Raw genomic sequence first — 16,044 nt, forward strand, 5'->3', positions numbered from 1 at the left:
CCAGGAAGCCCTCCTTACTAGAGTACACACTGCATCCGACTGGAACACTGACATCCACCAAACTCCAGTGAGCAGTGTGTCCAACTGGAGTGTTGATTTCCACCACAATCCAGTACGCACTACGTCTGATTGGAGCATCGACGTCCATCAAACTCCAGTATGCACTGCATCCAAAGGGAGCGTTGATGTTCACCACTCTCCAGTATGCACTACGTCTGACTGGAGCGCTGATGTCCACCACACTCCAGTACGCAATGTGTCCAAATGGAGCGTTGATGTCCACCACACTCCAGTACACACTATGTCTGACTGGAACGTCGACGTCAACCAAACTCCAGTACGCACTGCGTCCAAATGGAGTGTTGATGTCCACCACACTCCAGTACGCACTATGTCTGACGGGAGCATCAATATCCACTAAATTCTAGTATGCACTGCATAGGACTGGAGCATTAAGGTTCACCACACTCCAGTACACACTGTGTCTGACTGGAGCGTTGATGTCCACCACACTCCAGTACGCACTACATCTGACTAGAGCGTCGACATCCACCAAACTCCAGTAAGCACTGCATCCAAATGGAGTGTTGATGTCCACCACACTCCAGTACGCACTACATCTGACTAGAGCGTTGACATCAACCAAACTCCAGTACACACTGCATCCAAATGAAGCGCTGATGTCCACCACACTCCAGTACGCACTACGTCTGACTGAAGCGTCGACATCCACTAAACTCCAGTACTTACTTTGTAAGACTGGAGCGCTGAAGTTCACCAAACACCAATACGCACTGGACCATCGACGTCTACCAAACTCCAGTACACACTGCTTCCAAATGGAGCGTTGATCCATGATCTATAACTCTACAAAAAATGTATTGGCATCTACGCTAATATTATTCTATTTGTTTCTATTTGATTCATATCCCGAGGTTACCAGAGCCGGCCAGATCCAGCTCCTTTCCTGCTTGGTGTCGGACTCCACTGCTACGTGTCTCTGAGTGATGATGACTAAATGCAGCCGGTGCCAGCTAAACATCACTTCAGTCTATTATGATGGACTTCAGATGATGAACTGATGCCAACTCCAACTGTAAGACATGGGATACTTCATATGCCACTGCCTAAAGCTTGGACTTAGGATGGACCCCACCGAAATGACCTGCCGGTTGAACTGCGGTCCACCTCACTGATCTTTGCCTGCATCACCTTTGTTTATTGATGGACTACACTCTTGAAATGGAATACATAGACTATCAATTAATTGCCAACAAAAGCCTTCATCAGCCAACTAACAAAGGACAATGCATCTAAGTGAACTACTGCAGTTAAGCCAGGATGAACTTCAAAGACATTAGTCATTAATCTTACAGTTCATACAAAATCTTTGTTTAAACACTGACCCTTAACACTTACTTAGTTTACTAATTTCAAACCATGGTTTTCACTGCACATAAATAAATAATATTGGCATTATATTCATGTTGTTTAGCCAGAGAGGAACTGGCCCCCACAGTGAGCCTGGTTTCTCCCAATGTTATTTCTCTCCATTAACCAACATCTTATGGAGTTTTGTGTTCCTTGCCACAGTCGCCTTCGGCTTGCTCACTGGGGTTCTAAATACAATTATTATTTAATTATATATTTTTATACACAATTTACAATCATATTTAATCAAACTACACAATGATGACTCTAAGACTTTATATGTATTACAGTTTCATTTTCTTTTAATGCATGATTTTCTGTAAAGCTGCTTTGAAACGATGTGTGTTGTGAAAAGCGCTATACAAATAAAAATGACTTGACTTGATGTCCACCAAACTCCAGTACACACTTCGTCTGACTGGAGTGTCGACGTCAACCAAACTCCAGTACGCATTGTGTCCAACTGGAGTGTCGATGTCCACCACATTTCAGTGTGCACTACCTCTAATTGGGGCGTCGACGTCCACCAAACTCCAGTACGCACTGCGTCCGACTGGAGCACTGATGTTCACCACACTCACTATTTTTCATTAAATAGACATCAACTCCTGTCAGTATTATATCTGTGATATGCTGGGTGAAAGAGACTTTGAATCCATTTACGAAGGGAGTCGCTTTAATGATGGCCTTAAGGTTTCATTTTTTACACTTACAATATATACATATCTTATCCTCATCCTTTTGATATCTCATTCTATTCTTTGCAGGACCTCTTTGTGTCTCTTATGCTCACTTGACCCATTTAAACTGTTTGCACTTAATTCTTACACAAATACCCCTTTTTGTATCTTTTTTCACAACACACATCGTTTAAAAGCAACTTTACAGATAATTATGCTGTAACAGAAAATGAAGCTGTAATGTCTTAGAGTCATCATTGTGCAGTTTGATGAAAAGGTTATTGTAGATTATGCTTTTAAAAAATTATGACACGATGACACAATGTTTTTTTGTTTTGTTGATCAGGTGGCAATAAAATTTGTCACAAAGACGGAGGATGTGGAATACATCAGCATCGTATGTATGTTGTGTGCTTTGTATGTTTTCTCCATTAGTCACTATTTTCAAATTTAAACATCTCATTTAACATCAATCACAAACAACAAATACTTTTTCAACAGACAAATTGCCCAAGAGTGGACTTAAACCTTTGTTAAACCACCTCCATCTGATCATCATAAAACCTGCATTTTTTTAAGTCGGGCCATCTCAAGCCCCTTCCCTTGGAGGTTGCTCTGCTGATCCATGTCAACAAAGGCCCCAGCATTCCACAGATTATCCAGCTACTGGACTGGAAGGAGCAGGGGCACCACCATTACATCATGGTCATGGGGTGCCCCTCGTCCTGCGAGGACTTGTTTGGGAGTTGCTCACAAATGCTTCCGACGTGCCATTCTTCACTGTGATATTAAACTGGAGAATCTGCTGGTCAACGAGGAGAAACTCATGGTCAAACTGATAGACTTCGGGTGCGGCAACCTCCTTAAGAAATCAGCCTACAAGACATTTATTGGTATGTATTATGCATCAAAGCTTAAGTGTGGAACTCAAACTCTGGTGAAGAGTTAGGGGCAGCTTACACAGTACACATTCTTGTGTTCAAAAAAGATGAAAGCATAATGGAATGGAACAGAACTGAAGGATCTTGAGACGTTTTTTTCAAAGTTTAACTACTTTTAACTTTGGAAGTAGTTGTTTTTTAAAACGTGACACTCATGCCGCAAGATGCTGAAAAACAGCAAAATGCAATGTTACTGCCAAAGACATCAATCTGCTGATAATGTTCATTCACCAAAATGAGAAAAAAAAACAGAATGCAATAATGTTTCCTGTGTGAATGGCTCCTTACATTGAACCATGGATGATAACTTTCAGAGAGAGCCTGGCTCACATCTGAAGCACTATGCACTGCTGGTTCAAAGCTGGTTTGTCAAAAGGTGAGATCTTCATCACAATAATGAAGGCCAATTGTAGTTCTAAATCATCAAAACAGAACAAAGCAGGAAATGGACATCAGACTGTTAATACCTGCTGCAACTGTCATATAGCAAACAGATGAAAAGTTGAATGTCTTCAAAATAAGCTTTTTTAATTCTAAAATTTCAAATTCTGAACCTGCTGCAGTCCAAAGAGCTCCCTGTCATCGTCTGCCACAGGGGTTTCTGTCACATCTACAGGTTTCCTTATGGCTGCTGCAAAGCCTGCAGCAGTCCAAAGAGCTCCCTTCTCTGCCGCCCCAGAGGTTCAAGTGACGGTTGCCCCACAAAGCTTCGGGCCAAGGGCGCCCCAGATGTTCCGGTCACTGCAAACTCAGAACTCAAACAAGAGCAATGAGCCTCACGGAATCATGTACAAAGTGCAACAAACAACAACAACAACAACAAAACTACTGTGAATAAAGAGTGTTTTTCATATTTTCAAATTTTCTAAAAACAAAATTTACTCAGATTTGCATGCACGCACATGCAAATAATTCTTAATCATTATTGATTCATCCTGATTTAAACTCCACAACAGTTGCCAATTTTAAATGAAAGTTGTATCACCCTCTTTCTAAATGACATGCATGTGTGGACTTTTAACAAAGTTGTTTTAATATATCAAACCTTTATAATACTTACATTTCTTTACTTTTTTTCAATGAAGATTTCAATTTGTATTTGGTAAACAATACTCAATAATTCTCAATAACCTGCACGTCATAAATTATTTCTTTATTTTTCTATTCATCACATTACACAGTGAATAATAAGAGCTCAAAGTAATGCACCAATACATAGAAAATTAAATTAATTGCATACTCTTGAGTATTTATACACTGTGCATCATATCAAACATTCAGAAAAAAGCATTAGCTTTCACAAAATTACAATTCTTACCTGCTCATCTGAAATGCCTGTCTGCTTTTCTTCACCCAGAAAAAAACCATTTATAATTTCTATGGACGCCTTTAACAAAGGTTTGGGTAACAAACCTACAGACCGAAATTGCACATTGTCAGCCACTGATTGTCTTGTGAGTTTTATTTCTACAGAGGGCGCTTGACGCTCTGAACACTGAATCCTCCATTTAAATTTCAGAATGGTTTATATCCCTTTGGAGACATTTTTATACAAGATAGTTATTTTTAATAAAAACTGATAATTGCAAGGATTCTATATCTGTGAATGGATATCCTCCTCTGCATTATCTATAAAAGCGTTTTTAAAAATCCTCATCCAGTAATAATAAACAACTGTGATTGGCCCATCCTGGCCAGCGCTGAGAAAAGTAACAGGTACCATGTGACACCACTGTCTACGCTAGAGGGAGATTGCACGACACTCATTGGGCGATACAAACTCGTACAACAGAGGGGGGACTTCAGTTTACTTCATACTAAATTTTCAGTGTTGATAAAAATATATAAACAAATGCATTGATTCGGGGGACAATCACCCCCTTCACAACATTGGGGGGACGTCCCCCCACTTCTACTCATTTTCTACTCCAATGCTTTCGCCATACTGCTCAAATCTCACATTCAATTAAATGTTTTAAACTTGTCACATCAAAAAGCATCACAATGGGTTAGACACCAGTGACGTCAAATGCCATTAGCTCTTATTGGTGTGCCTTGTGATTGATTGAGACAAGCTAAAATGTGGATATATCTTTTTGAATGTCTTGACGGAAGAGTAGATTTAGCTTAGATTCAGCGAATAACAACTTAAATTTCACTTTGCTCCTCACACAAATATATCGGTGACACTTTACAGTAAGGTTCCATTTGCTAACATTAGTTAACACTTGTTAACATGAACAAGGACATTTACTTTTACAGTATTTATTAATTTATTAATATTGGTTAATGTTAATTTGAACATACAGTAAAACATTTTTAAAATCAAAGGTTGTATAGTCTCATTTATTTATCGAGTCATTTAAAACTAAACCAAAGTGCTGAACATTAAAAGGATGAAAACAAAAAAGATAAAACACATAGAAGACAACCATAAGCATAAAGTATATGTTAACATCAGTAAATGACCTATGAACTTACATAAACTAACAATGAACAATGAACAATTGTATTTTTGTTAACTATCATTAACAAAGATTAATAAATGCTTAAAAATATTGTTCATTGTTAGTTCATTATAACTAATGCGTTAACTAATGTTAACGAACAGAACCTTACTGTAAAGTGTTATCAAGATAGCGTATGCACTTGGAATGAAGAACTTAAACACATTTACACAGTGTGAAGAAACACTGGCTGCTGGTAAAAAATAGTTCACTATATCCATGTAAACTGAATTTATATAGATCCACAACAAGCTTAAAAGAAAACATATAGACTAATTCATTTTAAAATCTTTGAAACAAATCTATAAATAAACTTACTGTTTTAAGTTTTTAAACACAAACATTTTTTCATAGGCTTTGCAAAGCTATTAATTGTGCTTAAGTAAAATGTATTTCTACAATTTCATAAAAAGAAAAAAAGGATTTGACTGGAAAAACTGAGAATTTGATTTTATTTCACAAATTTGAAACAATCGTCTGGCTGATAAATTACATTACACACAGATTCAAGTGTTTTTTTCATTACTTAACATTTGATCAATATTTTATAGAGGCCATCTGGTATAAAGAAGGAACAACAACAACAAAAACTTAAAACACAGACTAAAACATCTACAGCAATTCTAAGGTAGGCAAAATAAAATGACCTGGCTTTTGAACAACTCAACAATCACCATCACTGGGTGTCTTTTTTTTAATGAATAAATGTTAAAGGAAAAATGAAACTTCTGTAATCATTTACTCACCCCCATCCAATCCAGTATCATTTTCTATCTCCTGTGGAATACAAACAGATTTTTATTTTTTTTTTAAATAGCAGAATGCCTAAGCTGCTCTTTTCTAAAAAAGTAAATGGTGACCAGATGCATGACAAGATTTTCAAGGCAAGATTTTCAGTGAATGATTTACTTTTAGTCTGTTCCTCACACAAAGTTTTAACAAAGTCTTTGGAAGACATGTCATATAGTGCATGAGTCATATAAACTAATTTTATGGTGCTTATTTTGTCCTTTTTGGAGCTAGATATCACCTCATCACCATCCACCTTTACAGTACAGACGAGAGCAGCGGGAACATTCTTCAAAACTTCCCCTTTTGTGTTCCATAGATGAAAGACAATCATGCGGGTTTGAAATGACATGAGGGTGTGTAAATGATGACAGAATTGTATTGTTGAGGTGAACTATTTCTTAAAAGAAATGCTTTCTTCTACTTTCTATTAGGGACGTGCACGAGTACTCGAGCACTCGTTCTTCACCAGCTAGTCATCTATTAAAAACACTACTTGAATATCGCAAATTTTCCTTTACACATTTGCCTGCTCTGGGCAACACTGAATTATACAGTACTTTCCCTCTGAATCTCTCACCAAATCTCGCAGTTAAAACTGAGTCCACTGAGGGGCGCTGTTGATGTGTTGTCGAGGTGTTGGATGAGAGAAGATATAATAGCATCTGTGCTCAATTGCAATGCTTGAATTCTACTCTATTTGTATTCGGTTCTTGTTGGAGTCATGCAAACCAATGGACGAGGATCTGCTTTTAGGGTGAAAAGGTACAAGAAACTAGGAAGCTTATCAGATCAGTATGTGTGTACGTGCATTACACCTCTGATCACCGACAGAGTGCATTTTATAAAAAGCCAACTTTCAACACTTTTTTCTGAAAAAAGATTGAGAAATGATAAAAATGACTTTTTGTAGACTTTTGTAGACTTTGTGTGGGTTACCCTAATGCCATCAGTATTGGTTTCTATATAAGCTCCCCAAAAGAAAAGCATAGTTTGTTGAAGTTCTTATTCTGAAACCGTTCTCAGTTAAGTTTGTGAATAAAACAAAATATAAATTTCACGTACATGTTATTTGTAACTTATATTTAAATTGAAGAGTAATTGATTACTCGTTTTTTGTGGGTTAAAGTACTCAATAATAACTCAATAATGCGCATCCATACTTTCTATAAAATGTAAGTTTTACAAACCAGTCTAATAGAGGCTCAAAATACAACCTAAAATGCATATTAAAAATATTTTACAAGTTCTGACAGAGTCTTTGAACCCTAACCATAGAGTCTTTGATCACTGGTTGACAGTCTCTGTTATTTGATTGTTTAAATGATCTTCAGGCAGAGGAGGAATGCTTGATTTTATGCTACATGCTGGTGGCCAGTGCTCGTCTGGGTTCACATGAGGATATGTATTAAGAATATCTGGGGGTGTGTACGTGGGCTGGGGATTGGACTGTATATTGGGAGGGGGCTGGGGTAGTAGGCTTCTTAACCCAGCAAACAACTGGTTCACTAAGGTCTCCATAGAGTGGGTGTGTTCGGCAAGCACTCTTGAAATGAGCCGTTCCTCACGGGCATAACTCTGCTCTAGCTGACGCTCCAGCCATATGTTTTGTGACAGCTGCATTCTTTCCAGAAAGTCTTGATACTGCACATGCAATGCAGTGCAACAAGGTCTTTTGCGTTTCAACATACCTGAACAAAACAAAGAGAAAAATGGATAACATTATAACAATACACTGGCTGCAAAAAACATTTGGACACTTAAAGCTGAAGTGTGTGATTTCTGCTCCACTAGCATTACCAAATGGAACTGCAAAAACAAACATTGTTTTCAAACAGCTTTCCTGAATACTTTTCTTGACTTCAATTGGTTGTACAAACAGATAGTCCCGCTCTGAACTCACTGGACTGGCTGCTCTAGCAAACAGAAGAATGTTTTGATAGCTGATAGTGTCTGATCCCCAAACTACCAAACCCCTCACTAAATCATTTAGAAACATTTTTATTAAGGTCACACTTAAAAAAAAAAAAAAAAAAAAATAAAATGTGAAGATAAACATCATATAAAGGTAGGGCTACTAAACTTTAGATCTCTTTCAACCAAAACACTAATTGTAAATGAAATTATTACAGATCATAGTTTGGATGTGCTCTGTTTGATTGAAACCTGGCTTAAAGCGGATTAATATATTAGTTTAAATGAATCTACTCCCCCAGGTTAATGTTATAAACATGAGCCTCATCTGAAGGGCCGAGGAGGAGCGTTTTTGGTGTTACTCAGAGGACAGGATTTAAGTTTAAGTCTTTTGTGCTATTAATGCTTAATGTGACACCGTCAGATATAAATCAATGTCATCTTTTGCCCTTTTTACAGTATACAGATCACCCGGGCCTTACTCAGATTTCCTTGGTGAATTTGCAAAATCAGATCTTGTAAATACTGTAGATAGAGCTTTAATTGTTGGTATTTTCAACATTCACATAGATAATGAAAATGACACATTGGGATTAACATTTATTGATATTCTCAACTCTCTTGGAGTCAGACAAAATGTGACCGCACCAACTCATCGCCATAATCATACGCTAGTTTTAATTCTGTCATATGGATTTGATGTTGATACTATAGAAATTCTACCGTAGAGCGATGACATCTCAGATCATTACCTCGTTTCTTGTATGCTGCGATCAGACTCAACCTACACCACGCTATCGTTCAGGTAGAACTATTCTTTCGACCACTAAAGATAGATTTACTAATAATCTTCCAGAATTGTCTCAAATACTCAGTAGGACGAGGCCAAAAAGTCTAGAAGAACTTGATGAAATAACAGAAAATATAAATACAGTCTTCTCTAGCACTCTTGATAGTGTCGCCCCCACTTCGATTAAAAAAAATTAAAGAAAAAAGCCCTGCACCATGGTACAATGATCACACTCATACTCTCAAGAGAGCAGCTCAGAAAATGGAGGGCAAGTGGAAGAATACAAAATTAGAAGTATTTTGCGGTGTATGGAAGGATAGTGTCTGTAGCTACAGACAGGCACTAAAAGCTTCCAGATCAGCATATTTTAGCAAACTCATAGAAAATAACCACAACAATCCTAGGTGTTTATTCAGTACTGTGGCTAAATTGGTTAGGAATAAAACATCGACTGAACCAGATATTCTGTCGCAGCACAATAGTAATGACTTCATGTATTTCTTTACTGATAAAATAGAAATGATCAGAAATAAAATTGGAATTATGCAATCAACTGTCACTGCACCACAACAGTGTCTCATAAATTTCCTCACAAACAACTTCAATCCTTCGATGTCATAGGTCATGAAGAGCTAACAAAACTTATCAAAAAATCAAAAGCCACAACATGCATGTTAGATCCAATACCAACTAAGCTCTTAAAAGTGGTATTCCCTGTAATCTCAGAGCCTCTTCTTAATATTATTAACTTGCTATCCTTAGGACATGTCCAAGGAAACTTTAAAATGGCAGTTATCAAACCGCTTATAAAGAAGTCACAGCTTGATCCTGGAGAATTGGCTAGTTATAGACAGATTTCAAATCTCCCATTTATGTTGAAAATACTAGAAAACATAGCGTCATCCCAACTATGTTCATTTCTACAGAGAAATGGTATATATCAACAATTTCAGTCAGGATTAAGGCCCCATCACAGTACAGAGACTGCTCTTATAAGAGTTACAAATGACTTGCTCTTATCATCTGATCGCAGCTGCATTTCTCTTCTAGTGCTTTTAGATCCTAGTGCTGCCTTCAACACGATAGATCACAACATTCTCTTGAATAGGCTGGAGAATTATGTTGGCATTAGTGGACTTGCATTAGCATGGTTTAGATCCTATTTATCAGACCGCTACCACTGTATGTGTAAATGAGGAATTGTCAAATCAAACAAAAGTTAAGTATGAGTGCCACAAGGATCAGTTTTAGGGCCTCTGCTTTTCTCCTTACATATGCTTCCCCTGGGAGATATTATCAGGAATCATGGAATAATATTTCTTCTAAACCCGATGAAATTTCACAATTCTCCAAATTAGCAGAGTGTATCAATGAAATCAAACATTGGATGGCCAGAATTTTCCTTCTACTCAATTCCAACAAAACAGAGGTACTAATTATTGGACCAAAAACCTCTAAAAAAAACTCTCGATGGATGTACTGTTACGTCGTCTTCAACAGCGAAGAACTTATGTGTTATATTTGATACCAATCTGTCCTTTGAAAATCAAATTTCCGGTGTTTGTAGAACAGCATTCTTCCACCTCAGAAATATTGCTAAGTTATGACACATGCTCTCTGTTGCTGATGCTGAAAAATGAATGCATGCGTTCATGACCTCAAGACTAGATTATTGTAATGCATTACTGGGAGGATGTACTGCAAGTTCAATAAATAAACTTCAATTGGTTCAAAATGCAGCTGCCAGAGTGCTGACTAGAACCAAGAAATATGATCATATTAGCCCCATTCTATCATCGTTACTTTGGCTACCTGTTAAATTTCGTATTAATTTTAAAATTCTGTTAAGTACATACAAAGCTTTGAATGGTCTAGCTCCACAGTACTCAAGTGACCTTCTGTCATGCTATATTCCATCATGTCATTACGATCACAAAATTCTGGCCTGTTAATAGATCCTAGAATATCAAAATCAACAAAAGGAGGTAGATCTGTTTCGTCTTTGGCTCCTAAAGTATGGAAGAGTCTCCCTAACACTGTTTGGGATGCAGACACACTCACTCAGTTTAATTCTAGACTAAAGACTCATCTATTTAGCCAGGCGTACACCTAATTTATCCATCGACTCACAATTAGGCTGCTTTAGTTAAGTCTGCCGGAACCAGAAACATTTCTCATAATCTATAACTCTGCAATAAATTGAATGGCATATACGCTAATATTATTCTATTTGTTTCCCTAATGTCATTCATATCCCGAGATTATCGCTGAGTGATGACGACAAACTACAGGTGGTGCTAGCCAGACATCACTTCAGTCTTTTAAGATGGACTTCAGAGGATGAACTGATGCTAACTCCAACTGTAAGACATTGGATACTTCATATGCCACTGCCTGAAACTTGGATTTAGGATGGACCCCACCGAACCTCACTGAAATGACCTGCCGGTTGAACTGCGGATGCACCTTATTACACAAATTACACAATGATGACTCCAAGACTTTATAGATATAACAGTTTCATTGTCTGTTAAAGCATGATTTTCCGTAAAGCTGCTTTGAAACTATGTGTGTTGTGAAAAGCGCTATACAAATAAAAATGACTTGACTTCCAGCAATAAAAAGACACTTAATGAGTCTCTTGCTTCATGACCTCTTTATAAAGATGGTGTTTCGAAAATGTTTCCCACCGTGCAATTATATCCCTCTGTCTGATGGGCACTAATGCTGCTTTCCTCGTCTCGGAAAAACTCACGCAGAAGCGGCGCTCGGTGAGGCTGGTTGCGTTCACGGTGAATGCATGAAACTCGGTTTGCGGTTGTGCAAGCAACCAAAATACACACAAATTGAGCACATACCCAGCTTTAACCAAATCGGTTCAGCGACTGCCCTCGGAAGGTGGGCAGCGTTTGGACCCCGGTGGTCACACATGAGCCCATATGCCCTCTGGGCTGCTATTTGGACGCATTGCACAAATCTCTGCTAGGTGCAAGATGACGAGACCCTCTCGTCCCACTACCTTTCCGGTCTGGTACTTACTGTAGCACTAGTATTAAATGTACTTACAAATTCCCCGTTTGAGCCACTAGAGGCAGTAAGCTTATGCATACTCTCTTTGAAGACTGTGCTGCTATTCGCTTTGGCTTCAGTCAAACATGTCGACCTTCAAGCCATGTTGGTCAACAACTCTTGCTTAAGAGATTGGAATAGGCATGTCAAAAGCCGTTCTTAAGCCCAAACAGGGTTATGTGCCCAAAGTGCTGGCCACCCCTTTTAGGGCTAAGGTCTTTATCCTGCAAGCGTTCTTTTCTCCCTTTGAGTCAGACGAGGCTTTAAAGGCTTTAGAAGCTTTAAATGGTTTGCCCTGTGAGGGCATTATGCATGTACATTGACAGAACGAGTCAATTTAGGCTGTTTGAACAGCTCTTTGTATGCTTTGGAGGCCGTTCAAAGGGTCTGGCCATCTCCAAGCAAAGACTCTGTGGATGCCATTTTGCTAGGTTATGATTTGCAAGGCGTACAGTGTCCCATGGGTGTTAAGGCTCATTCCACAAGGAACATGGCCTACTCCCGGGCGTGGGCACAGGACATGTCTTTAGAGGACATCTGTCTAGCTGCAGGCTTCCCCTAACACCTTAGCCAGGTTCTATAACTTGGATGTCTCCTCCCTCTCTTCCCAAATTTTCACTATGAAAGAGGGTTGATATGTCAATGTTTCACTACCCTGCTTGGCTAGCATCATAACTGATGTTATTGGAATGGTCTCTTGACCATGTTGTCTCTCTTTCGCATTATGTTTGCAATGAGTGCTTATTCTCAATGGATCCACTATCAGCTCGTGCCAAGTGAGCATTGCCTGTATAATTGCCTGGCCTTCGACCATGCTGTCTTTTACCTCTTTCCAGTTTAACTGTGTGAGGAAGATTATTTTCAATGTTTCACTATCTGGTTGGATTGTCATTGTTATACTAACTGCTGGCCTGGTGGCAATCAGTTCTTTGCTCTCTTTACATTACTTGGAATGAGAAGAGGATTTGTCAAATCCCTCACTACCTGTTGGTAAGTATCATTGTTTTATTTGTTTGGTCTAGGACCATTTTCTCTTTCTTCCTACTGTGTGCAAATAAGAGAATGTAAGCAATGTTTGGCAAGTGTTATTGTATCAAGTCCTCGGTCAGTGATAGTTCTGGCTAATGCCTTCTCACTTGGAGCGAATGTCTGTTTTGGGCAGTGTTTCACTACCCAGGATGGCTAGATTGTCTTAATATTTAACCATAAATGGTTTATCTTCCTCTTCCTTACTATTTTCCAATATGAAGGGGTAGTTATGTCAATGCCTATTCATTACCTTGTTGGCTAGTGGGCATTGCCCTTGTGCGTGTGAATCAGTAGCACTGTGTTAAGGTATAGGCTCCCATAGCCTCAGCTACTGATGCAGCATCGAAGTGATCGATTTGAAAGGGAACATACTTTCAGTACTGTTAACATTTAATGTTTATTCTCTTATGATGCTCTGAAATGGACTATAATAAATCATGTGGAAAACAAAAATGGAGCTTCAATGCCATTAGATGACAAATGGCACTGGTTCCCTCATGTCACATGACTAAACAGCATTTATGTCAACTACCGTTGATACACTATTTTTGTGGTCCGTACAATGGTTATAGTAGCTTCAGACTATCAGTGAATAACCACTTAAAATAGGGTCTGTTCCTCACACAAAGATCATATGGCTTCAGAAAACATGCAGAAAAGTGTATGAGTTGTATGGACAATGTTTACGATACTTTTATGTTGCTTTTTTTGTATTTTAGAGCTTGATGGCTCCAGTTCCCTTTCACTTTCATTATATGGAAAAGAGTGACCAGGCTATTCTTTAAAAATATATATTTTGGGATCTACAGAAGAAAAAGAAAAAAAGAAAGTCATACGGATTTGGAGCAAAATGAGAGCGAGTAAATAATGACAGGATTTTCATTCTAGGATGACCAATCCCTTTAACTGTATAAATCATATTGAGGCTACTGCAGATAATAGAAACAGTTTAATCACAATATAGTGTACTAAAATCTATTTGATTATGCATTATACATTGACGTAACACTGTACTGTTTAGATTTAAATATAATTTAGCACAATTGTGTCAAAATTGTTTCTCTAACCTTGAACAGGAGGTTGGCGGGAGGTGGATGGCTGGGTACAGGTGTTGCTCTCTATAGAAATGGATGGTTGGGTGGATGTGGGGCTTTCTGTAGAGGCAGAGCTCTCATTTGATGGCTGTGTGAGGATGAGGGGTTCATTTTCTGTTTTCACTGACTGGATTTCTTGAATTCCACCTTCCACATCATCCACTCCATTGTCTTATACAGACAGACACTTAAGGTTAGTAAATCCTAAACTAAAAGTAAACAACTAAAAACTGCTTTTATCAGAGTTTCCGTGCATTCTTTAATTAGGCACTGTCCTGTTACTTCATGCATTATTTTATTTCAATTTATGTTCTAGCATTTATACTTATTCTTTTCATTATAGTACATTTTTTAATTAACTTCTGATTATAGATGATTGTATTTTTATTTGTATGTCTGTATCTGTCATTATTATACAACTTTGAATTAACACTGTGGTTAATGGTCATTTTTAGATTCCTTTTTTATAACCATAAACTAACGTCCCCAGAATGTTGCAGGGAGGTTTTTGTTGGACAACCTAAAAAGGTCAGCCATTCTTATACTAGTGTAACATAATTGTATGTTATCTGTAATTGATTTGATGATTTTTAGATTTTTTCTAGAAACATTATATTCCCCTAGAAAAAATAGTACTATGCTAATACCATGGTACTTCACAGTGGAGACAAAAAGTCTATTGAACCAAAATGCAAACAGAAGTAATTCCACTAGTACTCTCAGACTTTTGGACACCACTGTATACCATGGTATTATTACATTACTCGTGTACCATTGTATATTTCCAAACCCCAATTGTATTACCACGGTACATGTCCAAACAATGTTAATACAATGGTAATTTATTGTTAGTGTAGCACAATGCCACAAGTACTTTTTAGTGGGCTCATGGGCACTCTGCAGGAAATATACGCTGGTTACAATGTAACTCACCATCATCATCATCATCACATTTACCATCCTCAAAAATGAAACATTTGCTTTCCGACAGAGGGGGTCCGACTTTGAAGTCGATGTCAACTTCGGCTTGGTTTGACATCACCAAAGGTCTATGTCCGAAAATGTCTTCCATTGTATCAAAATGCTTAAAAGCTGCATTCGAGCTGGTTTGATTGAGTTTTTTTGCCTTATAGTAAATGGATTTGAGTGTTTTCCAGCGGTGTTTCACCTGATCACATGAGCGCACAAATCCAGCCTGTTTGTGTTTAGCACAAACCTTCCTAAAGATGAGACTGTTGCGGTTCTTACGCCCGTCTTTATAACGATCTATATTCATCTCTTTTAATGTTTGTAAAAGGAAATCTGTCTCCTCCTCGCTCCAAAAATGTGTGCTTCTTCGAAAGCTTGACATCTCGCACTGCTGCCTGGATCTCACAGAACTCACAATAACTTTCTTATGGACACAATAACGTGTTTATATGAAGCAAAATTCTGATTAATGTCAATTGTTTGATTCGGATTTTACCGCACCGAATAGAGAATGGTGTCAATGAGGCTGCAGTGCGTACCGCCCCTAAAGACCACAGCCAATCATAAGGCTCCGTCCCGCCCCCAGGCTTGCGATTGTCCCAATACGATTGGATGTGTTGTTCTCGGTAGCCTGTCAGTAAATGTTCGGGGCACCTTTCTCTGTCTTCTGCAGTCGGATTATAGCATTCTCGTGACGCACATATATAAAATATGGCCCAAATACTTGAGCATGTAAATACACATATTTGTTGAGTACAAATTTGGTTATGAAACCTACCGTTTGACAACATAACGTGGCATGTTTGCTGTTAGTATTGCTACACTGACCAA

The 16,044-nt window shown here is 38.2% G+C and overlaps 1 protein-coding gene and 1 pseudogene across 1 annotated transcript; one reads left to right on the forward strand and one right to left on the reverse strand.

Moving 5' to 3' along the window:
- The first annotated feature begins 1,815 nt into the window (after window positions 1-1,815).
- On the forward strand, window positions 1,816-3,086 carry LOC127412653 (serine/threonine-protein kinase pim-2-like; annotated as a pseudogene).
- A 2,578-nt stretch (window positions 3,087-5,664) lies between these two features.
- Window positions 5,665-15,727, reverse strand: LOC127413330 (uncharacterized). Its single transcript, XM_051650383.1, has 3 exons — window positions 15,178-15,727; window positions 14,218-14,415; window positions 5,665-8,039 (listed from the first exon to the last, which is right to left on the reverse strand). The coding sequence occupies exons 1-3, from the start codon at window positions 15,593-15,595 to the stop codon at window positions 7,636-7,638; spliced, it is 1,020 nt and encodes a 339-aa protein (XP_051506343.1). The 5' UTR covers window positions 15,596-15,727; the 3' UTR covers window positions 5,665-7,635.
- Between the last annotated feature and the right edge of the window lie 317 nt (window positions 15,728-16,044).

Source organism: Myxocyprinus asiaticus, chromosome 22, assembly GCF_019703515.2.
Source record: "Myxocyprinus asiaticus isolate MX2 ecotype Aquarium Trade chromosome 22, UBuf_Myxa_2, whole genome shotgun sequence".
NCBI lineage: Eukaryota > Metazoa > Chordata > Actinopteri > Cypriniformes > Catostomidae > Myxocyprinus > Myxocyprinus asiaticus.

Bases quoted from the DNA above. Each gene is read 5' to 3' on its own strand.
- LOC127413330 (XM_051650383.1), bottom strand. From the start codon at position 15,595: ATGTCAAGCTTTCGAAGAAGCACACATTTTTGGAGCGAGGAGGAGACA. The intron at 14,416-15,177 runs GTGAGTTACATT...TGTCTGTATAAG, and splicing joins ATGTGATGATGATGATGATG to ACAATGGAGTGGATGATGTG. The intron at 8,040-14,217 runs GTTAGAGAAACA...TGTTTTGTTCAG, and splicing joins CCGCCAACCTCCTGTTCAAG to GTATGTTGAAACGCAAAAGA.